This window comes from Dermacentor andersoni, chromosome 2 (genome assembly GCF_023375885.2).
Source record: "Dermacentor andersoni chromosome 2, qqDerAnde1_hic_scaffold, whole genome shotgun sequence".
Lineage (NCBI taxonomy): Eukaryota > Metazoa > Arthropoda > Arachnida > Ixodida > Ixodidae > Dermacentor > Dermacentor andersoni.
The window spans coordinates 199,795,532-199,822,450 of record NC_092815.1 but is presented as its reverse complement, the minus strand read 5'-3'; the positions used below and the strand labels follow the sequence as shown (position 1 = coordinate 199,822,450).

General features: G+C 47.2%; 1 protein-coding gene across 3 annotated transcripts in view; it reads right to left on the bottom strand.

The window, feature by feature from the left end:
- Nucleotides 1-26,919, bottom strand: part of LOC126540244 (uncharacterized) — a 61,298-nt gene that overhangs the window by 17,451 nt on the left and 16,928 nt on the right. For all 3 annotated transcript variants that reach the window (XM_050187045.3, XM_055075907.2, XM_055075908.2), the window contains exons 4-7: nucleotides 22,480-22,585; nucleotides 20,408-20,565; nucleotides 9,516-9,660; nucleotides 2,238-2,377 (exon numbers count right to left, since the gene is read on the bottom strand). In XM_050187045.3, the coding sequence (XP_050043002.1) occupies nucleotides 2,238-2,377; nucleotides 9,516-9,660; nucleotides 20,408-20,565; nucleotides 22,480-22,585 (549 nt within the window). The remainder of the gene's footprint in view (nucleotides 1-2,237; nucleotides 2,378-9,515; nucleotides 9,661-20,407; nucleotides 20,566-22,479; nucleotides 22,586-26,919) is intronic.

Below are 26,919 nucleotides of genomic sequence, written 5' to 3'. Positions count from 1 at the left end.
GCTGGTCATCCACCTTTGCAGGGCTGAATGGGCTTGCATTTTTAACTTAAAATTGGCACTTACTCTATTCCTGGAAATGTTCTCGCTATCATATCCTCTACTTTCGCGAATATCCTCGCGAATATCCACTACTATCCTCTCGCGGATATCCTGTACTTTTTGTATGGTATTGATGCCACAGTATGTCATGCTATGGTGCACGGACCCAGTCAAGCCTTTTCAGGCTTTTTGTCTGCGCTCCAAACATCTGGCAGATGTCTAATAAAGCTGAATTGAATTGAATTGAACCATGAAATTAGCCAATAGCGTTAGTGGGTCTAGCTACTTGCGATAACGCTACATGACAACATTGTGGAGGCGAGCGATTCTTCACTGCTTTTGACGCGAGATTGCAAATTCCACGCTGCATGCAACGTAGTAATATTTGGCTCACATGTTCACAGCAATCTCCGACAGATCCGCAACTTTCTTTTACTATGTTCAAGAAGTGTTTCAGGGCTCCTTTAAAATGTTGACCAACCGTTTCGTTTCTCGTGCTGCCATACCAGCTAAGTTTTCTCCAGCAGTCCTACAGGTCAAAAGGGCGGCACACACATTCTCTGGAGATGATTGTCGACGTTAGTGCAATTATCAATCTATTTTACGACGGGTGTGTCATTGGTGATACGCTTTACATATTATGCTGATTATTATGAAAATCTGCACATACCTATTTGCACATACGCAGTGCGAGCAAGCGTGCTAGGCAGTTAGCTCTTGCCCACTGGTAACGAGAACTCGCCCAGGTCCTAGTTCCAACTACTGACACAACTTGGCATCAGCGTTGAAGGGTGGTGGCACTTCTCTAGTAGCACATACCGAGTGATCCAAGGTGGCGTTAAAGGAAAACGGTTATAGATCCACAGGATACTGGAAAGTGCGTGGAGTATACTAAAATTGCTAATCGCATTAATGTCGACATAAATAATTGGACTTGATGAATTAAATAATTACTTGCGGTTTGTCAACGAAACTCTAAACAACCACTTGGTTTTATTCGCATAGAATGATTGGTCTACCTTTAAAACTTGGTGCATACGTGCTAGCTGGGAACTCCGTATACCACATAGCCGCCGAGTTTCCCACCCTAAAGCAATATCCAAAATATTCTGCCTCCTTTCCCTCTAATGTTCACGAGCTTTTGAATGTAATTAGTATTGTTGGCTAAAATGACGATGTCGCAGGCATACATTAGTGCTGGTAGGCGATTCCTCTACGGTATGCCTAGTCGTCGACAAGTCGAATGAAAGCCTACAAGCCACTTTTGTGAGTGTTCATTTCATTTTCCACAAAAGACATAAAAGTAGTGGTGATAGAGGGGTATTTTTGCCGAAATGACAATTTTCTTCTGTCGTTCCTTCCGAAGTGATCGTTGCAGTATACGCGTAATGAATAATCACGACGCGGTTGCACTACTCGCACCTTCGTGCTGGAAGTTATGCCGCAACGGCCGTACGCTATGGTATACACGTGTTTGATATCTAGGCCAGCTATCTAATGATGTCATTTCTATTATTCCGCAGTATCAATACAAATGATAATAAAGAACAGACTAACCCCTTAACAGTGGCCTTGTCATGAAGCCGAACTGTGATTCGTCGAATAGCCCGCCCTCTTCGGCTCACTACTGAAGCTGGAAATTGCACGTTCGCATTCTTATCCGATACAATAGCTTCGCGTGACCGTTAAAGGTATGGACAACTTTGTGCTCACCTTCACTCTTTCTGCTGGTTCTCGGAAATATTTGTCGCGTGCTTTCGTTACCGAATAGAAGTCGGCAAGTACTAAAACCATAACCAGAATCCTTCAATACTTTTTTTCGCCATAGCCATTTGATGGGAAAGATTTGCCTAGCACCGGTACAGAGAAATACAGACTCATGCTGCTCTTCCAGTTGTCACATTATACACGGCAGTCTTCCCCTGTGCGAAACATGCTAACTTGAATAATAGGCCATTTCAAATGATATTATATTTCGTGGCGCCACTCTCAAAGCTCCTAAAATGTGTGCTATAGGTATAGAACAAATGAGCGAGCTGTCACTGGCTGATGCGCCTTACGCAAATTATAATTATATCCAATTATACCTCATCAGTCGTCGCCCAACACTTGGAGCCTTCTTGCGCGCACCAAACGCCTATCAAACTCGGGCGGCCATGCCGGCGACTTGTTTTCTTGCAAGAGTGCCGGCGACTTACTGGCCAGCAGTGCCGGTGGTGCGGAGCACAGTGTTTGCTGCGCGGCCACCGTGGCCAGGTGGAAGCGGTGCATCGTGTCCCTCTGCTCGCGTGTGCAGCTGTCCAGGCTGTCCTGGGGCCGGCACGCAGCTGGCTCGGACCTGCGCGGGACAGATCCCGTTTAACGCACGGCAGCACGGTAGCGTTCTGCCGACCCGCTGATCTTGCAACATATTTTAGCGAGTCGAGCAAACGTTTCAGCGGTGGATCACATGCAGCTTTCCAGAGTGGTCTCATCTTGCACTAACGTTTAGCCTCTTGCGTTTCTCGCCCATGCGGTGGCTATATTTGTCACGGACTTGTCGAGAATCCCGTGAAGTGGAAACGCGATGTTATGTGCATTTTTCCACGCCAACACCCGTCTCCTTAAGAGGTAAGATTTAATCTCTAATGGAGGGAAATGAAGCTTTCTTTCTCGACGACGTTTTGTGACAAGTTAACATCACGACACGAAAACGACATTAAGCAGTAGACCCACAGGAAAGCGCCATGAAATTAAGTTCTATTTATCTATGGAGTGTCAAACTCTCGTTTCATACATTTCAATGCGCACCAGCTGTAGTCAGAGTGAGTACAAACAGTTTTTCACTATGGCTTCTCTCATTGCAGGTAGATTGAGCTAGCTGTCTTGCACAGTAATTTTTTAATGCCTTAAATATAGGGATATAAGCCATCGGAAAAACCAGCATCCTTAAAAGTGTGAAAACTTTTTGCTGTGTGGAGCCTGGTGTGCCGGATTGAAACAGGACCGCTGTCTGGATCGACGAACCGCTTGGGTGTCATGGCGTCGCTCCCGTTAGCTGCCGGTCCAACCATTATAATTATTCATTAACATTAACATTATTTAGCAACGACCAGCGAACGGCAAAATATTTAACGTCTCTCTTATCGCATTGTTTACGATACGTCCATCCATATTGAACGCGCGCCCACTAGCGTGATGTTACGGATCCATGCTTTCGGGATTTATTTTATTCATGAGGCGTTAGTTTGTATAGCTGATCGATAGCACGGTCAACGGGTCCTGCGTAACATGACTGCATCGCATTCACACCGCATGCTTATACTCCTTCGTAATGTTCACCGATGCACAAGTTCGCTGCCTCTAATACAATTGGCATCTTTTCATCCTTCTGGATTGCTTTGTGTAGCGCTCGTGTTTGTGGCGATCTTTGAAGTTAATTTTATGTTTACTCCACCCTGTATCGGCCTTTGGGCTAACACTGTCAATAAATAAAAAAAAGACAAGGTGAGCTGCATTAGCGGATGCATCGGCTGAGAAAAGAAACAGAAAGTAGAAATATGGAGCCTCAAAATGAAGAAGCATCTATTCATTCACTTACAAAAATATACATAGCGACCAAATATACACGAGGAGGTCCCAAAGCTCTGGGATGTACGGAGACCTCCTGTACAAACTTTAAAAAAAAGGAAATCAGGCTAACGCAGATGCGGCAAAAAGGTAAGGTTTCAACTAAAACAACAAACAAGTACTAAACCTAGGAAAAAAAGTGAACTGAGACATAATATAACAAAGCATAGCATGTTATACAGAACTAACGATTGAAAACTTATTAAAGCCTGCAAAGCGCGGTAAATGACATTGCAGTAAAGCAATCACAAGCCGAGCAACAAGAAAAATAGACCCCTTTTAAAACTGCCTATACTCAGATGCAGCTTAGTGTTAGCAGAAACAGAGTTCCAGAACAGCGTCATGAACAAACTGGCGAATTTTCTGTAATTATTCGTAACTTTAGGCAATAAGAAGAAATTTTCTTTCTTTCTTTATTACACAACAAACAATTGGAATAACCTCTTTAACGAAGCTTTAACCCAAAAATCTTTGGTATCTTTTGAAGAGCATCTAATTTGAAGTGTTCTGTATCCTGTTAATACTGAATGTTATTGGTTGTCTTTTATTTCTTGCCCAAATGTATCTTTGCTATGAAAATGTACCACTCTGCCATGGTCTAACTTAGACCACAGTAAAATAAATAAATAAATAAATAAATAAATAAATAAATAAATAAGCTGATGTAAATCGAATTCGTTTGGATAAACAAGTTGTTTTCAGTTAAAAATTATTGAGAGAACGTTTGAGTGAAGGGAGCTGTAAACCAGGATTGTCATGCTTGATTTTAATAGCGAATAAATGCTGAGAATGTGATGCTCTCGCAAGAGTATCGATGTGCTACATCGGGGTAATCGGAAAGTAATAATGATGGCTTTGAAAGAACTAGGTGAGAGTGATAAGTATTACCCCATGACGAAATGCAGTATAGGTGAAGTAACGATGAATGAACGCATGCTGTAGAGAAAGCAAGGTTAGCAAGAAAGCCGAACTATGGGCATGCTTTGTTAAGCACCCGGATACTATAAGCTGCTTTTTTGCTTTAGATGTGAGGTTTGGAAAGTGACTTCAAGTTAGAATCAAGGACAACCCCAAAAATCGGCAATGAATAATTAGTAGCCTAGATGGGGTTATCATTGAGAGTTATGGTAAATGGGAAAACACTGTGGACATAGGTTTAGGTGCACATTAAAGAACCACAGGTAGTCCAAGTTTGCGGAGTCCCACACTATACGGCGTTCCTCGCAATCAGATCGTGGTTTTGGCACGTAAAACTCTATAATTAATTTTTTAGCGTTATGGTTGGAGTCTACTTCACCTTCTTTTGATGTGGAGTGAAATAGCACGAATACCGTTTTATTGGGTTTCATTTACAACAAGTTGCAACGGTAACAGTGAATGATGTTTTCAACATCATCATTCTGGCAGCGGCATTGCACGACCCATATCTAAGCTTGAATCCTCTGTTTGAGCAGATGTCCTTGTCCGCCGCTGTTTCTTGAGCGAGCGTCTTCGCATTGCTGTCCCGTCCCTTTGCTTTCCTGGACGGCGATGAACCATCCACACGGGGTGAACCTGCGGCTGCGTAGCCACATCGTGGTCTGCTGTTCGCATCGGCAAAATGACCACTGGAAATCGGGGCGCGCCCTATAAGTGAGCCGACATCGACTCCTACTCTGCACTGGTAGCAGCGGCATTGCACGGCCCACATCTAAGCCTGAATCCTCTGCTTGTGCAGGTATTCCTACGTTGACCTTTTTTTTTTCTCTTCTTCTGCCACTGCTGCTGCTGCCATCAACCGTGCCTTTTTCTTTTTTTCTGTCTGAGTCTTCATCACTCATACCATGCCAACGAATGCAGAACTGTCAAGAAATTGAGGGACTCTTGAAGATAAAATTGACAACATCGCTAAAAGCACCTATGAACTCATCTGTGGCAATAAGATCTTGCTGAGAATGAAGGAGTCTAGAATTGATGTTGTTGAGCTGAAGAAATGAGTCGATTCCTTGAGTACAAGTGCTGAGCACTCTAACGGACTTGCTTAGGAACTGCGAAACTCTGATCGCTGAGAACAAGCAACTGAAATCCCCAGAACCACTCATTGATTCGCAAGGTTGAGGAGCTTGAGCAGTACTCTCGCCTTAGCAATGTCGAGATCAAGGGCGTTCCCTGCTCCCAAGGCGAGGACTTTGTGTAAATGATAAAAAATGTAGTGGGAAGAATTGGCTGTTCCGTATCGCCTAACGATTTGGACATTGTTCGTCGCGTACCCGCCAGATCAAATGACAAGAAAAACATAATTGCTCGATTAAACTGTACAGCTAAGAAGGCTGACTTTGTTAGCAAACCGCGTAAAGACAAACTTTCTCTTAGCGACACTGCATTCTCTGGCCCTCTCAACGATCACACATTTTGCAAAAGACCACCTAACCCCATCCATGTAGCAAGGCCTGCTTTTCGCAAACTCTAACACTGAACAAAGAAAGAAACTGGATGTTCCTATGGGCTGACAACTGCCAAAGCAAGGCTAGGAAGTCTACTAACAGCAAATTTGTGCGCATCCGAAAGGAATCTGACGAAAGCAAAATATACGAGAGCTCCTTCTTTGGCCAACTGGCATAACAATTATGGCTTCTTTACTGAAAGCCGATCAAGTGAATTATTTCTTAAGCGTACTTTATTCCATCCTTCATTTCAATGGGAGGAGTTTTCGTAAACATTTCGATGCAATCAATAATTTCCTCGCATTGCTAACTAGTTCGTTTTCATTAATTGCCATAACTGAAACTTGGTTATCCGACGATGACAAAAAATTGTATTGCTTCCCTAACTATAAATCGGAACACTGCAATAGACTAATGAGCAATCACAGTGCTGCAGTCATATATGTTTCTTCTAATATTTCTTATCGAAGAAGACATGACCTATGCTTAACCATTACTAATTGCGAATCTGTTTGAATTGAATTCGGTAACTCCTTTCTTGCACAAGACAACAAGATTTCATATTTCGCTGCATTTACCGTTCTCCTTCATCATCAATTAACGAATTCTGTACAAATAGTGATCATATCTTGCATACCGTATCACTAGAAAGGAAAAAATGTTGTTATAATGCGTGATATAAACATTAACTTACTCGATGAAGCATCACCGATCTGTATTAACTATGCTAGTTTGTTCCATAGGTACGGATATGATTGCTTAAAGACTGCTTCATAACCGCTGTTGTTAATACAAATTGGTCTGAAATAAAATCACTGAACGACGCTGAGAAAGCCCTTTCCACATTTTTTCACTAGTTATATAATACTCACGACAGTTCACCTCCAAAAATAAATGTGAAAGAACCGTGGCATTTTGTCACAAGCCATGGATCTCACAACACTTATTAGCAGCATTACGCAAACGGGACAACTTATGCCTGCAAAAGAAATTAAGATCAAGTAAAACTCTTGCTTGGGCTAGTTGGTTCATGCTTGAATGAGTAAAGGCAAGGCGCAAAAGACCAGGACTGAAGAAGTCCTGTCGTTCGTGTCCTTCTTTAGTCCTGATCTTTTGCGCCTTGCCTTTACGCATTCAAATTAAGATCGTCGTGCGGGCCATGCAGAGCTGCATGCGGGGCTACTGCCATCATGGGAATTGCAGCGGGAATTGAGAAGGCAGATTGAGCTGAGGATATGGCGTGTCCCAATACCCAGCAGAACATTATGGTGCTCAGCACTCCGAGCGGGGAGTGAGCGGAGAAGTATGCTCGAATTCAAGCTGTCAACGTCCAATGCAAAATATATGAAGTGAGCGCTTACGGAACTACCACCCAAGACACAGTCAAGGGGGTGATCAGGGGCATAGCACTCGAGGACAGCGAAGCCGAAATAATGCAGCAGATCGTTACCGAGTACAACAACCTCGCCACCGGGGCGAAGCGAATCGGAACACGATGACAGTAATCGTAGTGTTTAACGGTATCAAGGTTCCCAAGTATGTGCGCTACGGATCCATGCTGTAGCCGTGCTGTCTTTTACAGGAAGCAAATAGAAGTTTGCAAAGTGTGCGGCAAGGTCGGTCACAAGCGCGACATGTGCCCCACACCGAAAGTATGTGTTTGCCTTGTATGCGGTGTTTCTAATCCTAGAGAGGGCCACAAATGTGTCCCCAAGTGCAAGCTCTGCGGCGAAGAACACCCCACCAGGGACCGCCTCTGCAGAGCCAAATACAAGGTTCCATACGTCGTGTGGCCACGGCGATGGGAACGCCGTAACGCTGAAGAACAGCAAAAGCAAGCATTCGAATCAAGCTCGTTTCCACGCCTTGGACACTCACGCTCGCGCAGTGCTTCCCGTAGCGGATCCCTCAGCGCGCCGCGCCATGCCTCACGCCACGCTTCCCGTCATGCCTTGCGCAGTGCATCCCGCGGCCGTGACTCATCTTACAGGAACAGCTGCGGCGCTAAGCGATCGCGCTCCCGTGACAGAGTCAACTGGACCGACGCAGTACAGGGCGAAGTTAAAAGCGCCACTAGTGGCCAAAGCACTCCGAGCAGCTGGCAGGCCTGGATTACCAACGCGTACTGCAAAGAACTCGAACAACTCCGTCCAACCAACGCGACACTGGTAGAAACCAGGCGCCGGCTTGCCCAAGAGCTGGCCGAGGTCAAGAAAGAACTCCAAGCACAGCGAGCCCAGCCTAGCACTGGCTCAGCTCAGCCACTCGAGACATCTACACCCACCGTTATCCCTGAGCAGAACACCAACACTCCATCACACCAAGGCACACAATCGATGGACACAACTCAAGACGGACCGACAGTAGAAGTAGAAGAGCACTGACCGAACCCCCAAGAAACGGGCACACACCGAACCTAGGCCCGCCGTTATCCCCGAGCAGAACACCGACACGCCATCACCACAAGGCACACAATCAATGGCCACAACCCAAGACGGACCCCTGACCCAACCCTGAAGAAACGAGCGCGCACCTATATAGAGCTAAAAAACGAACCACTCTTTGCAGCCGCAACTTTATTTTCTGAAGCAATAAAGCGTGCAATGCGCGGCGTCGGCCGACAGCTTGCCGGTGAGATGAGGAAGCACGCGCGAGCCCATGAGAACTAGGGGCGGTCGGCACACGGCAGGCATGGCTTTGGTTACAGAAAGAAAAATAAGACCCGTTAATTTTCCTAGTCCGCACGAACTGTTTTCATAACACTTCCTCGGTAAACTTTCACTGGAATGTTGGTTTCCAAGCATGAAATCTCAGAGCACAACAATATAACCTTACTGTGCGTGCACGAAGAAAATGTTGATTTCGTCCATTCGCACTAGTTGACTGTCTCGAACGTGCACCTTTAACTGCTGTCCCAGTTTGATCGTGGGTGCCGAATTTGTCATCGTGTGCTCGCTCGAAACAAAATCTTCCGAACATACACGCGACGAAACTGATGGCGTCAAGTTATTTATGTTTACGCTGGCAATTCAAAGCGGGCGCTTGTGTGCAACCGCAGCGACGGGGTCCACGAGGTCGCCGCGTTTGAAGATGGAGTTCACGTTCGCTTCCGAAAGATAATTTTGCAGCCAAATGCAGCACAATGGTAGCCCGTTGACCACGAGTCATCTGCCATCGCAGCAATCACAGACGGAACGCGTTAGAATCGCCCTAATTCGCAATAACACCGCTTCCGTTCTAAGCTGCCGATGGGGCAAACGACGGTCTGCACATACCAGTGCGGGGAGGAGAGCGTCCCGGCGCTTGTTTGAGGCTGCGTTGCTCCTCGCCGATAAAACGGTCTACATATGGTCCCAGAGACCTGTTCACTTGACATCTGGATACTGTTTATATCCCATTACCATTATCGTGTACGATGTTCCCTCTGAAATGGGCACGGCTCACCCGCACATCTCTTCGTAGAAGAGACTGATTTTCCTGTGGGGCTGTCCGTAAAGTAGGAGCAGGGCCCTCGCCATGTCCATGCTCTGCGTCATGCACATTTCATGCAGTTGAAAAGGACACTCCTCCAGGAACGGATCCACCGGCCCTGCGAGCACATGCGGCACATTTAGACAGGATTCACATCAAATTCTTAAAGTAGGTTGTTTTGTGCCTAGCTCTTTGCCATAAGAGCCTATTTTTGAGCAGCAAGGACAGAGTGTTTCGTTTCTATGGATTGATTCAGGGTATATACACAATCTCGTAGGCGACCTAAACTACCTATGCCATTGAAATAGATTTTTTTTAATTCGCATAGGGTGGGGGGGGGGGGCTCGCACCTCCCTCATGCCTAAAAAGTAACGAACCTTCTCATTTCTCTCTAAAATAACTCCTATCAATCGAAACTCAAGTAGCTAAACATGTAACAAAGTTACATCGACACCAAGGATGCGAATATTGAAGTTGGAGGGCGTAGGTGACAATGATGACCTGAAGTGCCAAGGTACCACAAAGCATGACGTCCAGGACGAATATCTATAGAGGGAGCAGTATGGCAGAGCTCGGAAAATGAGACTAAGACGCAATGCCTTCATAAAAATGGGAGATGATAGCAGAAGAATAAGCAGATATAAATAATGAATTTATTTCTTCAATGCACCTTGCCTGTATTTCAGCATTTCGCAATGGAAATTAGTGCAATGATATGGCAATGTAAAAACATAAATATAGGCCCCTGTAACATAAAACTATTCCAATACGTTTTTATTCCAATCTCCTGACGTGAAATTTGCGTCAGCGACGACGCAAGCCTAGGGCGGTGACCTGCGGGGTTGTCTGAACAGGCCAATCAAACGCTCTCCTTGTTGATAGGAAGTCACTTTTGTTTGCTTTAAAAATAAATAACATTAACTACGCTAAGCAGCTTGTCTTATCTAATTGGCTGATAAGAAGTGAGGAGCACGCTCAAGTGGAAAGTGATTCGATGGGGTCGAGATAGCGCACTGAAGAGTGATAAACGGGTGAAAAGGGTGGTGCCGGCGTCTGCGATCGGTCAGTTTTCCCTCACTTAACTTGTGGTGGCTGGTCGAAAATCGCGGCGACATGCAACGGAAGCAAAGCAAAGTTGGCTCCTCAGCAAAGTTGGCTGAGCGAGGTCATAAACGTGCCGAAAGTGCTCGAAAACATTACACGGCCACGCAAGAAGTTTTATTATACGCAAATAAACCCATGCTCTCTGGCAGGTGCGAGTAGCCAGTGCCTGAGGGTTCGGCGGCAGCCATCTTTTATTTGTTTCAGAACGGGGCAGCCTGCGGCTATTCAGAGAAAAGTTCAGTTTTGTTCGGCATATTATTGCATCTTTAACGCGCACACGTCACTTTGACGCGGTGAGTTTTCACGGTTTTGTGACGTCGCGTGACAGGCAGGTGGAGTGGGTGCAGCCCGAAAACTTTGGCCAATAGCTGAAGGCTAATGGCGAAAAGGCGTCGAATCAAAAGTGACTATTTTTTCTTTTGTTCCGCCCACTCATGCATAATCACAGTGTACACGTCATATCAGATGGGGAGCTCTCTCAGTTTGCGAGACGTCGCGTGACTGACAGGCGAAGTGGGGGTGGCTTAAAAATGTTTGTGACCAACTGTGGAGGGCTGATTGCAGAATTCGAATGAAAAAGTTTGGAATAGGTTTACGTTATATCACCCATAATGTAGCAAAATTATCAAAGGATATCAGCAATACATACATGAAACAAAACAGACAACCTAGGCATAAATTCGAGCATTTTAGGCAAATCCATATTCGGTTTTAAGATTAAAATTTTCTATTTGGTCATCATCACTGTGCTTGAAAAGGAAAGCATATAATCAGTGTGCCCTACGAGCACTAACCTACGGGGGCAAAGCTTGGAGGATGGACTGCGCGATGAACGATGGAACGGAAAATCATGGGCGTAGCTTCAAAACAACACAAAAGAAAACGCGAGTACGGAAGGAACCAACGCGGGTAGCCAAACTTACCTTGGGTCTAAATTGGTCCTGAATGAGCAGTATATACCTCTAAAGCAATCTTGGCCACGCCACAGAGCTGGTGGATGTATTACTGTCCAATTAGTAACCTGTAAGTAGCCCGCAGACGACGCGTGGGTGGTAGCGGCCATGACGAAGGTCCAAGCACGTTGCCTCTGAAATATTTTACCATGCCGCGTGCGCCCCCCAGTCTCAGAGGTCATGCTGAGGAACAGCGTGTTGGAAGTCATGCGTTAGTTGCGGCGAGGGGGAATGGCGTCATTCTTTTTTTCAGTGTCGCTGTCGAAAACGGCTAGCTTTGTGAGCTTTTCGTGGCACTTTCACTCACATTTGCCGCGTAAGCGTAAGACTGCACGGAGGCTCCTCAACATCAGCGCCATCTTAAGATATGTTTTTTTACGCAGTCCAAAATTTTGTTGCTACAGACCTTTAAAGGACCCCTCACCAGGTCTGGTCATTTTGAGATGACAAGCGCAAAGCATACATTGCGCGATAACGATCGTGTCTGCAAAGTATTCAGGTCTTCCCGCGGCGCTACGCGCCGCGGAAAGACCTGAAATTTCAAACCGAACGCCATTTTCCCTTCTCCTCGCGGCCGCCACGCTCTAAGCCGAAGGATGACGTACTCGTGCACCCGCGCCTACTTACTGGGGTCCGCAGTGTGATGTTGCTCGTGGTGACACGTGACTTCGAGAATTATTCAAGACAACATCTGTTATCTCTGTGATCTGTTGCTTGAATTGATGAATTGAAGTTTAGAGAAATAATGAAACACACAAGCGGAATGTCTGCGTGTTCTTTTTTGTTTTACTTCGCACCGAAGCAAGAGAGATGTACTTCCGCTTCGTCTGCTTGTTACCACCGTCGTGTGGCCACGTGCGCAGGTACCGAAACTATGCCATTTTCTACCGTGTTCCAGCGCGTGATCATGCTCAGCGATCCGCTTGTTCTGTCTCAGTATTCGTGTAGCACTGAATTATACCGCTAGTCATGCGTCTGTGTGCACAGCACGCAAAATCGTGCGCTGCGTGAAACGATAACAGCTCGCGCGTAACGCCGCCAGCAGAAGTGCGCATCGCCGAAAAAAAAAAAGCGAGCAGAAAAAGAAAGTGAAAGCAGGACCCGTGACGTATGTGTGGAGAGAGGAGAGAAGCGAGTGGAGAGAGAGTCTGGCTATGCAGTGGAGCTCGCCTCCTGAAATCACGGGTTCGCGGCGCTGAAATAATTCTATCTTGGCTATTATTGAGCCGATTTGAAAAATATTTGCGGCAGAGCGCTCCCTAGAGGAAACGTAACTTCCAGCGTATAACCAAAATTTGCTATGGGGCCTGGTGAGGGGTCCTTTAAGAGAAAGTAGTGGAGTTGGGCGTGTCTTGTAATGGGCGCGTAGAGCAGACAACCATATGTCGATTGGAAAACAGTGTGGCCGCAACAGAGGGTTGCAGAGGTTTAGGTGCTGCGATGAAATTGCAAAATCTGCACGCATAAGGTGGTGTCGGATGACGCAATACAGTAGGAATTAGAGATGTTTGGAAGAGACCCTCGTCCAGCGGAAGACACAAACAGGCTGATGGTACTTTCCTTACAGACGTCACTCTTTGAACATCGCAATACTTGGTTTCAGGTTGTCGGCTCTCTATTGCGCTGCTGGACAGACCTCCACCTTGGCCAGAACCCCATACAAAGACAAAATACGACGACACCTAAGCACTTCTTATGAGTTGTGAATGCAAAAGCATTATTGTCCAATTGAACGGCGTTTAGCGTTACTTCGAGTTATGCATAAAATCCTCCCGGGAAAGCGAGCGCTTTAAGACGCTTGGCTAACGTCTCCGGATGGCACAAGGCCGGTGCATTTTAATCCGTGACGTCACGCTACCTCGTACGACTGCTGTAGAATCTAACGGGGACGCTCCCGAGTAAGCTGCGGTGATTTTGATGTCACCGCTTCCGTCACGCCGGGCTTGGCAATGAAAATTTCGGTCCAAGTAGCATAATGTCATAAAACAGGGTGCACAGGCCTGCTATCTAGGAGGCGTTGGTATAGGCCAGTGGGTAAAGCGTGCGGTCGTAGGTGCGAAGCTCACTACCGCCAATGTTCTTCATTTCGAATTCTGTTATTTGATGGATTAATTTCTTTATACCGATTGCCGAGGCGAAGTTAGAACGCAGGCGAGAACTCGTGCGGTCAAGGAACGCGCGTATAAGAAAGGCTTCCGATTGTGCAGGTGACGTGGCGTCGCGGCGATGCCCTCTCCACTCACGCAACACCTGGCGCACCAAACGCTGCAGCAGGTGTCTACTTTCGCCGCCCGCTCTGTTCAGCCGAGGCGTGCACGTGAGGTGGCGTTGCAGCGAATGGGAATTTAGGTGCCGTTTCACTGCTACAGACGCTGGCTTATTCGCTCAATGGGTCTCTTGATGACCAATAAATGAGTGAAACCTAACCGGTAGGCTGTGTACGCCAATTTAATGATAAACATTTGCCTAGGGGAGGTTTCTCGTGCAAGTAGGCAACATTTTTAATGAGAAACAGACGTGGCGACACCCCGCTCAATTTCCCGCAACAACTTTCTGTCCAGTTGTTCTGGGCGTTACACGTGATTCGAACCGAACGTGACAAAAGATTGATTGATCATTTGGTTCTCATGGCACAAGGGCTATTTCTGGCTAAAAAGCGCCAAGGATTTTACAAAAAGAAAGAAAGATTTGCGCACTACACGCGAAAGTGACCAATGAAATATTGTTCGCAGTCGTCAGTTATTCAGAATATTCTTGTAGTTGATTTATTTCGAAAACCTGTTATGCTCAATTACGTAAGCTTTAATTATTTGTCTCAAGGCATAATTTGTACTTGGAAAACTTGTCTAGCTTTTAATAAAGTTTTTTCTTGTAATTTATCTTTGATGCGATACATTTTCGTCGAGTTCTAAAAAAAAAAAGCCAGAGAGACATCAAACGATGACGTCACTACTCATCAGCACGCCTGGAGTGCAGAGCAGCCTATTGCATGTTCAACAAAGGACGCCGGAATAGGCACAATCAACATTGCCACCAACCAGAACAGTAACGAGGTTACTCTATAAGGCTACCTATAAGAAAGATTAAGGCTCCTATAAAAGGTCAGAACAGAAAGAAAGTCACAGGCCTGCCCGGCACACGCAGCACAGTCACAGCGGCAGCTGGAGGAGCGGCTCCAAAGGAGCTCCATTTTCGGCACCACGCACTACAGGGTCTTCGTGGCGAAGTTTTTCTTGCGCCGCTTTCACGAGAGAGATCTGAACTGTCCGCCCGGCGTCGACGGCGAGATGCGGCTTGTCCTGATCTCTGCACAGCGGCGTGCTGAGCCCGATGTTGCCTGGTTGCGGTCGCGCGCGTGACTCTACAAATCGCTTTTTCAGGTTCGTCCCTTGCGAGGAGGCGCCATAACGTGTACCGAAGCGTAAACACATGTACCCAAACTACGTGGCGCACATGTCACATCCCTTTACCCGTGGCACGGTACGTTGCCGTTGATGATGGTGAAGGTAATGATGGCATCCCATTCGAAACCGTATGGCGAAAAGTAGTCACCTAGGCCGCTATCTTGTACACGTTCGAAAAGCCGACGTTCGATTTCGCCTCGCGCGATTGTCCAGGCTGCGCCGATATCGCGGCCTCGGCCAATCTAGTCTAATCGCGTGAGGCGAAATCGAACGTCGGCTTTTCGAACGTGTACAAGATAGCGACCCTAGTCTGCTAGGTCCAGGGTCAGCTACATGCAACATGCAACGCTATACGCAACTCCTACATGTCGGGACCCCTTGAGAAATGTAGCGGAACTGCAATGCAATTTTTATACGTATCGAGTCTACGCGGTGCGCATGTCAAATGGTACAATACGATGGTACTAATGATGACGCTGATTTAATGCATTACCTTTAAAACGGGACGGTGCAAAACAGCCACATGGCCTGCTTGAATCAATCAGATATCTCGTACATATTTTTCACTACATCGATATTTATACATCTCCATAAACTTCTTTTCCTTCGTCAATACTTTCTATCTACCTTGCACCGCTACCTATGCAGCTGCCACATGAGGTGCCACCTGATATAATAATATGCAACTGCAATGCAAAGGGCGCACGCATACACGCTATGCGGCGCGAATGTCACATTGCAAGGCAAGTTGCACGATACGATATCAATGATGATGATGATTTATTGGCATCTCCTTTGAAACGCGACGGTGATATAGCCGCCTAGGCAGCGTGATTTAATCAGATACATAATGTATATTTTTTTCTACCACTCTTCTACACCTCTCCTTAAACTTATTTAAGTGCAATGCAAAATGTGCACCTGTCGTCGCTACGCAGCGCGCATGCCACATCGCGTGTCTCCGCCCGCGCTTGGACCCGTTTATAGGGCATTCTTCCGCTGCATGCCAGCTGACGTAACTCAGTGTTAGAGTAGCAGACTCTCACGTAGCGGGGCTGTGTTCTGCCCTGGCGGGAACTCAGACTTTTTTTTTTCTCATTCCTGGCGACAGCTGCTACGGACACCCGACACCGGCGGCGGAGGTGGCGGCAGACAGTTTCGCCACCCGAAATGGCCGTAGGAATGGGCCCCATAGCACTTTACGCTTTAAAAATCAGCAGAATGAATCCGCCTTACGATGTTTCGCATTAATAAAATATCGCCAAACAACGTGCGGCCAACGTCGAAGCGAGCTTCATGCGAGGTATGTTGTGCAGCGGCCGACTTCTATTTCGCGCTTCCCTAGGAACACGCAGCGCCATCTAGCGCCGCCGCCACGAAGCCTGCGCGTGGCCTCCGAAATGCGTGGCGCGCCGGTGTGTGCGAACGCCTGGAAACGCGTTGTGCGGCAACCGGGCTGCTCTATCGCAGATATTGAATGCGCAAGCATTACTATGCCAACCTAGCGAGAAATCTCGTCCGTCCGTCCCGTAAGACGAATCGCTATAACAAAATAAATGTACAAAACAAAATGAATTCGGAAGAAAAAATTCACTGACCATTACGATACTTATTAAGACAAATTTTCAGCGCAGTTGTTTAGGTGTTTTGAATTCGCGACATATTGTGGCAAATAATTTAATTCTGAACGACTGGGTCCTCTCGGCCTCGCCGCTGAGCCTCTGCTCGGGCAGCTCGTTTAGCAGCAGCGGCAGACGAAGCATTTCCACCGGTTGCGTCGCTCATCGTTCAGGAGGTAAGTGTGAACATGGGAACGCGTGGCTCGCGCGGAGCGCATTCTCCAGCGGCGGCGGTGCAGGTGAAGCAGCGCATGCTCATTGGGTCCGAAGCCTACGCCAGCGCCTTGTTTTCATATATGGTTCGGTGGACGCTTTCGCCGCATGCAACGCTCGCCACTTGCCCAGTTGGCGCCGTGCAGCAGGTCTCGTGCGGCGCTCCGCTTTCTTCCTCGCCCTATCGCCACACTCTCTTCCTCCGCTTTCCTTCTCATATGCCCTCCTCCTTCGCTTTCTTCCCCGCGTTCTCTTTGCTCTCGCCGTTTACATTAACCGCTGCGGTCCGCGTCTTTCATCCTTCGCTGTGCTCGCTCGCTCGCTTCCGCCGAGGGGCGGCAATGCTCAAAGCAGGAACGGCGCTAAGAGCTACCCTCGAAAACGTTGGCGAGTTTTCTACATACGACCCCACGCCCAGAAGGTGATTGTCTTACCCACTGGGCTAAACACCCACGCTTGCACATGGCGAATACATCTCAACCATGGGACGTGTTGTACCGGCGGTACGACACAACTGTAAGAGCAGAACAGTTTGTATGAAGGCTTTGTTGAATGATTTGGTGATGGTGGAATAAAAGCCTTCTCTAGGACCACTTGTAGAGCCGACTTGTAGTATTGTCGACATAAGGAAAATTCAAAGCTAGCGGTCGCGGAATGCGCCTTCCGTTGGGCGTTTCTTCACGCACTGAAATGCAACCGATATACGAGGGCTTATGCGCTTCCCGTCGGGCAACATAGACAGATAAGCAGTCAGTCAGTCGATAAGAATGGTAAGGAGCGATGGAGGGTTATATTGGTCCCATCACGGTTACTAATAGTTCGGCTCGGATATGTAAGGTGCTGAAGAGTGATAAGCTTACAATGGCTGGAGCAAAATCTGATAATGTTAATAAGCACTGATGGGAAATGATAAAGGTTGGATAAGTCCGTTGATGGTTTATAAGGACTGATAAGAGTTCATAAGGGCCAGGTCACTCTGATAAGGCTGATAAGGACACGTAAGGGTCGATAAAGATCAAATCAATTGCGATAAGGTTGATAGCAACCTATAAGGGTAGGTAAGGGTGGGATCAAGTCCGATAAGATTTATAACGACCAACGAGCGTTGTAAGGGCTTATACTGTTCAACTCCCAGAGTTTTGTGTGAATTCTGTGTTAACGTTTTGGGACACTGCGCCATCTAAGGTTTTTGGGACACTGCGCTACAAGTATTTAGGCACCCATTTGACACCTGATCTAAGTTGGTGTTTTCATATATTACAGGTTACTAACGAGGCAAATCGCGACCTTGGTTACTTTCGACGAACCCTGCGACTAGCACCCCCATCAGTGAAATCCCTTGCTTACTTAACACTTATCCGTCCCAAATTAGAATATTCATGCGCGATCTGGGACCCTCATCAAAATAACCTTTCCACTACTCTCGAATCTGTACAAAATCGCTCAGCTCGTTTCATTTTCTCAGCCTATTCCTATCATGTAAGTGTAACTGAACTAAAACGTAATGCTCATCTCATAACTTTAGCGAACCGCCGAAAAATTTTCAGACTGTGTCTGTTTCATAAATTCTTTTATCATCCATCTCTGAACTCTATTATCAGCCCCGCACATCGCATTTCCAATCGAACAAACCACGGGAAGGCCGTCTACCCTCCCCCTGCCTGCTCTTCTGCGCATCTGTCATCGTTTTTCGCCCATACAGCCAGGGACTGGAATGACTTGTCAAACGCCATCGTTGATCAGATCGACTCATCGTCATTCAGATCGTCCATAGAAGCAATGTACTGCTGAAACTCCACCCCCTCATGTAATACCCCTTCAGTGGGGCCTTTGAGGTACTAATAAATAATGTAGTGGGTAACATGCATGTGGCGCTGAAGGCGGAGGAGAGAACCCCTGTAGACGAGGCGCCCGTGCAACGGCTTCAGCATACGTCAGAGGCGCGGCCACGGGAGCCGGCTGACACGGAGGTGGAAGAGTTTCGGTCACTTACTCTTGAACTATCTGTCGGAGCACTGGAGTCAAACATTGAGAAGGCTTCCCCGTGGTCGGCAAAATCGAGAGATGTCGTGCGACCTCCTCGCGCACAAATTCTTTTATTTGCGTCAGCAAAGGTGTGTGGTTGTCGCCAATAATTAATGCGGCTAACGAATCTTCCGTAGGCGGTTGGCGCCGAGCTAAGATGCGCTGTTTCCGTAGCTCGTCAAAACTTTGGCACAAATTGATAACTTCGGCCACGGTACGCGGATCCTTCGCTAACAACATCTGAAAGGCGTCCTCATCAATGCCTTTCATAATGTGTTTTATCTTGTCCTGTTCCGACATTGACGGATTCACGCGCTTACAGAGGTCAATGACATCTTCGATGTAAGTTGTGAAAGTTTCACCGTGATGTTGCGCACGCCCCCGTAAGCGTTGTTCTGCGCGAAGCTTGCGCCCGAACACTTCTGCGAAACTTGTCTTGAATGTGCTCCATGTTGCGAAATCGTGTTCGTGGTTTCGGAACCAGAGGTTCGCGACGCCGGTTAAGTAAAACAGCACGTTGTGCAACTTGGTGACGTCGCACCAGTCGTTATGCTGGCTCACCCGTTCGTAAGATGACAACCAATCCTCCACGTCATGATCATCGGTGCCGCTAAAGACGGCAGGATCACGCTGGCGCAACACACCGGAAACAATGACCGCCGGAGGCTGTGGTGCATCTTCCTGGGTGGCGGAATAAATTCCGCGCGTGGCTTCCGAGACGAGTATTACGGCGCGGCACTGCCTGCGAGCGCCGATTGTTCCCTTGCTTGGCGCACGCTCAGTGGCACATATTCCGTCATCCAAGTTGGTGAGAGGTTTATTGAACAGCGCCGCATACCCAGTGCATTCCTGGCGCAGCTCGGTAAAGCGTTCGCGTGAAAGACGTTCATTGAAAAGCGGAGCCTACCAAGTGCATTTGTAACGCAGCCTGCTCAAGCGTCGAGTGGCTGTCGTTGCGCAACCCTTGTGGCATGGGCTCGATATCGCTCAACATTGGATGAATTTAAGGAATCCTTTCTTTTTTTCATTGAAGAATGGCACATTCCCACTGCCACATACCAACTTACCCAAGTTGGCGTGAAAGACGCTCATTGAAGAGCGGCACACACCTACTGGCACATACCTAGTGACCCAAGTTAGCATCAAAGAGGTTCATTGAAGACCAGCAAAGAACGATTGGCAAGTGCCCATTACCCCAAGTCGCGTGGAAGAGTTTCATTGAAGACTGATACCTACCCAATCTTGCATCTATAGTGACCCACGTCAGCGTGAAAGATGTTCGCCTAATTACGGCACGTGTGTAATCATTTCCAGATACTCAGCTACCCAAGTTGGTCAGGTGGTTGGTTTAAAACCCTGTGCCCTCAGCACAGCAGCCCGTCGTGTTAGCCATTCGACCACGGACTACCCAGTGACCCAGGTAGGTGGGAAAACGGTTAGATACAAACATACATTGATAGGCACGATCATATATATAGCGTTCGCCAAATGCGTGAAGTACCCAAAGATTGCTAGCGCATTAACAAAGATATCGACAGCAGACTCACTAGGACTCGTTGTGGGCAGCAGCTCGGCAGCGTCCCGGCATCCGTACCAACGCAGGAAGGCGGCGACGGAGCGAGTGGCAAGTACGGCCCGCTCTACTGGACGGCTGCACACACTGGCAGGCTCTGAGAGGCACCGCACCAATTCCCCTTGCAAGGCACTGCAAAAGGCGTATACGCTCCTGCACCGTGCTGTAGCCATAACTGATCGGCTTTAAGTGTCCAAAGACACTGGATACTCCAGATAGGGAGGTTGCACTGCACAGTTCGAACAAGGTACGAGACTCGGAAAGATGGTCACACGCATAGGAGCTGTGCGCCATCGTGCGCTTATGACCACGTTTTACTGCTCATTGTCTTCGTAAGACTATACCGCAGTGGCGTAGCCAGAAATTGTTTTCTGCATGGGGCCCGTACTTGACCGAGGAGGGTCAGGTGGAGGGATGGGTAGAAGAAGGGGTGTCTGCAAGCCGCATACTAAGACAGGAATTTCGGGAGGAGGGAGGGCTGGCAGCTGTTGTGTCACGCTCTGGCTATGTCACTGCTATATTGTTCTCTGCGCAAGTTAATCTTTATGGGAAATAATCTACTAGCCTTCCCACAACTTTTACTTAACTAGATACAATGAGTGAGTACGCTGTCAAGCGGGGATGAGTGCAAACAGTCACTTAAGGTCTGGCAGGCACGCCGCAGTTACGAGAGTCCAGAACCAACGGAAGGCCCACTCACATTAGTGAAATTACAGAGTGCTCAATTGAATTCATACTCCCGTCGGTGTTTCAGCTCTCGGTCATAGCCACACAACGTAAACTGGCCACTTCTCTCAGCCTGTGTATGGTGACAAAGGCGCGCAGAGTTGCGGTTCCCTTAGAGGAGCTGGCATGGTGGGGAATTAAGGCATTGCAGATGCACAATTTGGTTAATATAGAAGTATAGACTCCAGCCCACTTGTCTTTGTGTGCTTTAATAGTGCTTCCGTGATTAGGCATAAGGAAAGATACAGAACTGAGGCTTAGGAAGTCAAGTGCAATGCATGGAGTGCAGAACTGGTGGAACTGACCATGTTTGCGCATTCTTTCGTTCATTCAACACGCCTTGGTTTCGGCAATACACAACGTGACGTAAGAAATTATGTCTGGCCCGGTATTGAGCCGGGTATCACACACCTTCGAGACGAGCATTTCACCTACTGCGAAGCGGCGGCTTCGCGCAAGCGAACGAATAGTACTTGCATCGCATGAACGCTAAGAACACTTTTCTTTGGGTGCCGTGCTGTGCTGTGTGTTACAATGCCAGCGTTGATCAAGACGCGCAGTGCCTTCTAGGTTCGTGCACATAGACCGCGGGGTGACCTACTTTTGCTCCACTTGCATCCGCATTACACTGCATGTACTCCTTGTGATATTCATTCGTGGCTTTGTGAAGCAAATGCGCAGAAAGTGAAAAAAGGATGTGCGGAAAGCCATACCGGTGTCACTAAATGTAGGATCACGAACGCCTGGCTAACAGGGGCGAGTCTTGCATGTCCTGCTTGCCAGTGGGCAGCTCTGCGAACAGCTGGCGTTTACTGCATGCAGCCTAAATGTAGCATGCTTCTCGCGTTGTCCAGGGGTTTTCAGAAGGTTTTCAGGTGAGGCGGGGGTTCTCTCAAAGATTAGGCAGAATTACCGCGGTATTCTTCTCAATATTACGAGGAGACTGCTGTTCGCAGTAATTTATATGAGATATAAATACATACGAAATGTGGGCTTTTTCTACGGTGCGTCAATAGGCGGACACTTTTCGAAGTGTCCGCCTTCATTAAGGTGTCGGTGAATACTCCTCAAATGTGAGTGAGATTGAGCCCCATAGTCACGATTACCGAGCCGTGCCTAAATAATGTGGCAAGGCGTCAAGGGATAATGACCGATTCAAGTAGTAGCCATGTGAGAAAAGGAATGATCCTTCTAATTGATTACCTTCAGTACAACAACCGACTGCGAGGAAGTGTTCTCGCGTGGTTATAGGTTTGCACTGTTGGCATTGGACGACCTTATGCGGGTGATGTAGCAGACGGAGGATAGTGTGCGTCTCACCTGCAAGCAGTGGCTGTGCTCCCGGCTGCGAAGAACACGTCTAGCGGTTGTGACATGCACTGCCTGATCTCGTCCAAGGGGCTGCAGTCGCCGTCGGCCTCGAAACCTGCAAATGCATGGGTTGCCAACACACTCACGGAACCCGGGCGCAATACTTCTTCTTAACGCGAACCCCATAGGAACTTTGCAAGGTGCTTGTACCCACGCGAACCCTACCTGTGGCCTGGAAAACGTCGGCACAGAACTAAGTTCAAGTACATGCAAACAAAACAAAATTCAGGAACATCTTGAAGACGAAGAAATAATAGAATGCTATTTGAGTTTATCTGTTTCTCGGGACATTAAACGCGCATAAATTTGGAGAATAAATTTTCACAAACAGCATGAATTTGCATTGGTCGGCTAACGCACCCACCATTATTTTCTATACAATTTCACTTAACAAACTTAAGGTCTCTGTAGTTGAAACATAGCGCAACACACGGGAACAAAGTGAGGACGGTTATAATGACACTGAACAATATTAACAGTCTCAAGGTAGAAAAAAAAGCAAAATATAATAACATATAACATACAAAAATCTGTATGTGAATGAAAATGAGGGATGAAAAACACAAAATGCATTACATTACTAAAGCTCCCAAGAATCATAAGCAAACAAAAGAATAAGTAACAACTAAGTTGCGTGGCAAACAATTTGTAAGAGAAGACGTTGAAGAAAAAAAAAAGGAGCGCGGTAAAATTTAACAATAACAGCAGGGCAAAAAAAAAATGCAACTTGTGAATAAAAAATAATATAAAAGTGCAACAGCGTACCTATTTCGTGGCTGGTTGGTTCGTGACTTGACCAGAATGCAAGGTCCAATATGAACAAATGCAAAGGTGACAGCGACAAACGATTCGCGGATGCTAATTAATTTGTTGGGAGCTCGGTTTAGCGGAGGAAAGTAATACAAGTTTTGACAGGCTGAGAACGAAAAGCAGACTGGGCGACTGGGTTTATTCCATGGTAAAACAGGTTTTCCGAGTGTTAGTGGTGGCGCCTCTGTCGGGCAGCCACCCGTTTTTTCTAGGGCTCCGTGGTGGCGATGAAAACATAATTCTTTTTGTGCACGCTTTGAGGTTGGTTCTGTTTTTAATTTACTGATTTCTTTTTGCCTTCAAGTAATCATTGGCTAGCTTTATTTTTCGTGTGCGCGGATGTGTTTCGTGTATATTTGATTTTAAAGGATAGCCAGAGCGTGCTTTCGCATCACGTGTTCAACACCTGGAACCGTGTTGGACGGCGAGTCGTTATAGCCTTTGAACATTATTTTGGAATTGGCAACACTATTAAATATTATGGTTTTAGCGCGTGTGCGCATTGTTATAGGGAAAATTGCTTTGGTAGAGCCGTGAGAGCGTGGCTGCTTGCTTGAACAAGTGAGAACACGTGTCATACCTTCTCAAACATTGATAGTTATTTTGCGGCATTTTAAGGATTTAGATTGTGAGCGTATGGGCTTTTGCTAGAAGGCCCGTGCTATGAAAGCTTCGGTGTTTGCATTAGGAAAAGCTAAGTGCAACACGTGGCAAGAAAGAAGGTCTCCTCAAGGTAGACCAGGGGAAGGATGGGAATGCAGAAGAAATCGAGTCAATCGGCAGACACTGTGATGTCGATTCTAGGCAAAAGAAAATGGAGGATTTCCAGCACGGGCTTATCAAATAGGTCGAAGACCACCAAAATGAGCTAAATTTTGAGCGTGATGCACGGAAGTCAGTGGAAAAACGACTTCTAGCAGCTGAGGAAAACCTGAACAGGGCCGCCATCGTGAACGAAAATGGTCGTGACAATGGAACGCAGTCTGCTGACGTGACAGGAGAGGGAGTGTCAACAAAGCACCTGGAATGCGTGCAACGTGGGGAGTGGTTAGCTGTAAAGAGCTGCACCTACCTCGATGCGGCCACAAAGGAAAACATGGAACGCAGGGGTCGATGCCCATGTCAAGTCCGAATCACGCGGAAATGTGTGACAAAGGGAAGCAGGGGGAGGCCTCGGCAGTTGGAGAGAGTGAAAGGGTGATTATCGCCGGCAACTCAAACATGGCTGGGTGCTCAGAATGAATTGTGGAGAGGGTAAAATGTGATAAAATAGCGGTGGTAGGAACATTTCCAGGGCGGACATTGGGTTCTGTCATGAAGCGCGCAAAGGCAAAGTTGGCGGAAAATGGCCAGAGACGCAACCTTGTCCTAGTAGCAGGTGGGCTAAATGATGTCCTTAACAGTAAAGGGACAGGACTAGCCCAGTGCTTGGCGAACAGGGTAGACGACTTGCGCGAGCGGTGTGCGAGGTGCCGGAGGTGCCTGTACGTGACAGTCACATACAAAGAGCCGTAGTGGCTGCTAATGAGGCGATATGGGAAATGAGCCGAGAGAAAGGCTTCGAGGTTGTCGAAATAAACAGGGAAGTGAGAAGGTATGGTGGTTTTCTATGAGACGGGATCAATTTCAATTACAAGCTTGCACGAGAAGTGAGCTGGCGACTTGCTGGTCGCGCTGTTGCTTTTTTAGGGGGGCCACGGGCACTCAGGAGGCCAGAGTAGGTAGTAATCAAGAAGGTCCCCTAAGGGAACCTCAGTATAGCATCGCCGTCAATAACAGAAAAAGGAGGAAAGGAAGAAAGAGAGCTCGCCATGCAATAGGCTACATAAACATGCAGGGCGGCAGAAGAAAGAAAAATTGGGCAGAGATTGCGGAGAAGTTAAATAGAGAACAAATAGGGGTGTATGCGGTTACAGAAACGCACCTCTGAAACTCAGAAGAGCCACTAGTGATTGAGAATTATGCTTGGGAAGGGTGTAACAGAACTAAGTCGGAAAGAAAGGGAGGGGGCTGGGAATGCTCATCCATCAGGCAGCCAAACGGAAAAGAGTAAATTAAAAATGTCAAGAGCATCTTTGGTTATCAGGTGCAATGAGTGGGAAAAAAACTTCGCTGGGCGTAACGTATTTGTGGATTGGGAATGATTGCACAGAGAAAAATCAAGAGCTGGTGGAATGCCTAAGTGCTGATATTAAGGGTTTTGGGAATGATGCCGAAATTATCCTGCTAGGCGACATGAATGCCCACATACAGCATCTAGATGGCTATACCGACAACAATTTGAAGTCAATGCTCGACCTTGGTGAGCGACATAACATCGTTATTGTGAATACGGGGCCTAAGTGTGACGGGCAGACCACGTGGGAAGCGGAATACCGATAATCGACCATTGATTACAGTCTGATGACAAAAGAAATTCATGATAAGTTGAGAGAAATGATCATTGACGAGGGAGGGTATTGCAGCCTACGGAGTGGCCATAAACGCATCTTTTTGAAAATGGGATATGTAGTTGGGAAAGAGAGCAAGTAGCGGAAGATGGCCAGGCGAAATTTGAATGCTGGACAAATAACAAGTATAGGGCGCTATAACGTAAAGCTATTCCGAAATTTTCTGTTCCAACTCTGCAATCAGCCCTCTGCTATTGGTCAAAAGCTTTTTTGGACCACCCCTACTTCGCCTGTCTGTATCGCGACGTCATGGATGCCGCGATAGCGCCCCATCTAATATGACGTGTACACAATGATTATGTATGGTTGGACCAAACAAAAGAAATATAGTCATTTCTGATTCGAAGCCTTTTCGCCATTAGACCTCGGCTATTGGTCAAAGGTTTTTGGGCTGCACCCACTTCACCTGCCTGTCATGCGACGTCACAAAAACGCAGAAACTCACGCGTCAAAGTGACGTGTATGCGCTAAAGATGCATTCAGATGCCGAACAAAACGAAACTTCTTTTCTGAATAGCCGCAGGCTGTCCCGTTCCAAATGTAATAAAAGATGGCTGCCGCCGATCGCTCGGGAACCGGCTACTCGCACCTGCCGGAGAGCATGGGTTTATTTGCCTCCGATAAAACTCTTTGCGTGGCCGTGTAACGTTTTCGAGCACTTTTGGCACGTTTACGACCTCGCTCTGCCAACTCTTCCTTGCTGAGGATCTGTTTTAGCAGCATTGTCAACCTTCCGTTGCATGCCGCCGCGAGTTCCGACCAGCCACCGGAAACTAAGGGAAAGCGGACCAATCGCAGACGCTGGCAACACCCTCTTCATCTGGTTATTCATCCAGTTGTTCCAGAAGGCGAGAATTAGGTCTGAAATTTAGGGTTCAAATATCTGATATTGTGGTATTCATAGAAAACCGCGGACAGTTGCAATGCAGGACCAGGAGATACCTCGCGTAAAAGAACATAAATACCTTGGTATATGGATAAACGAAGGCAATAGATATGTGGAAACACAGGAAAAGAATTATAACAGTAAATGGAAAGAGAAATGCAGCCATAATGAAACACAGAGCGCTATGAGGACGCAAGAGGTACAAGGTGCTCCGGGGTATATGGAAAATTGCAATGGTTCCAG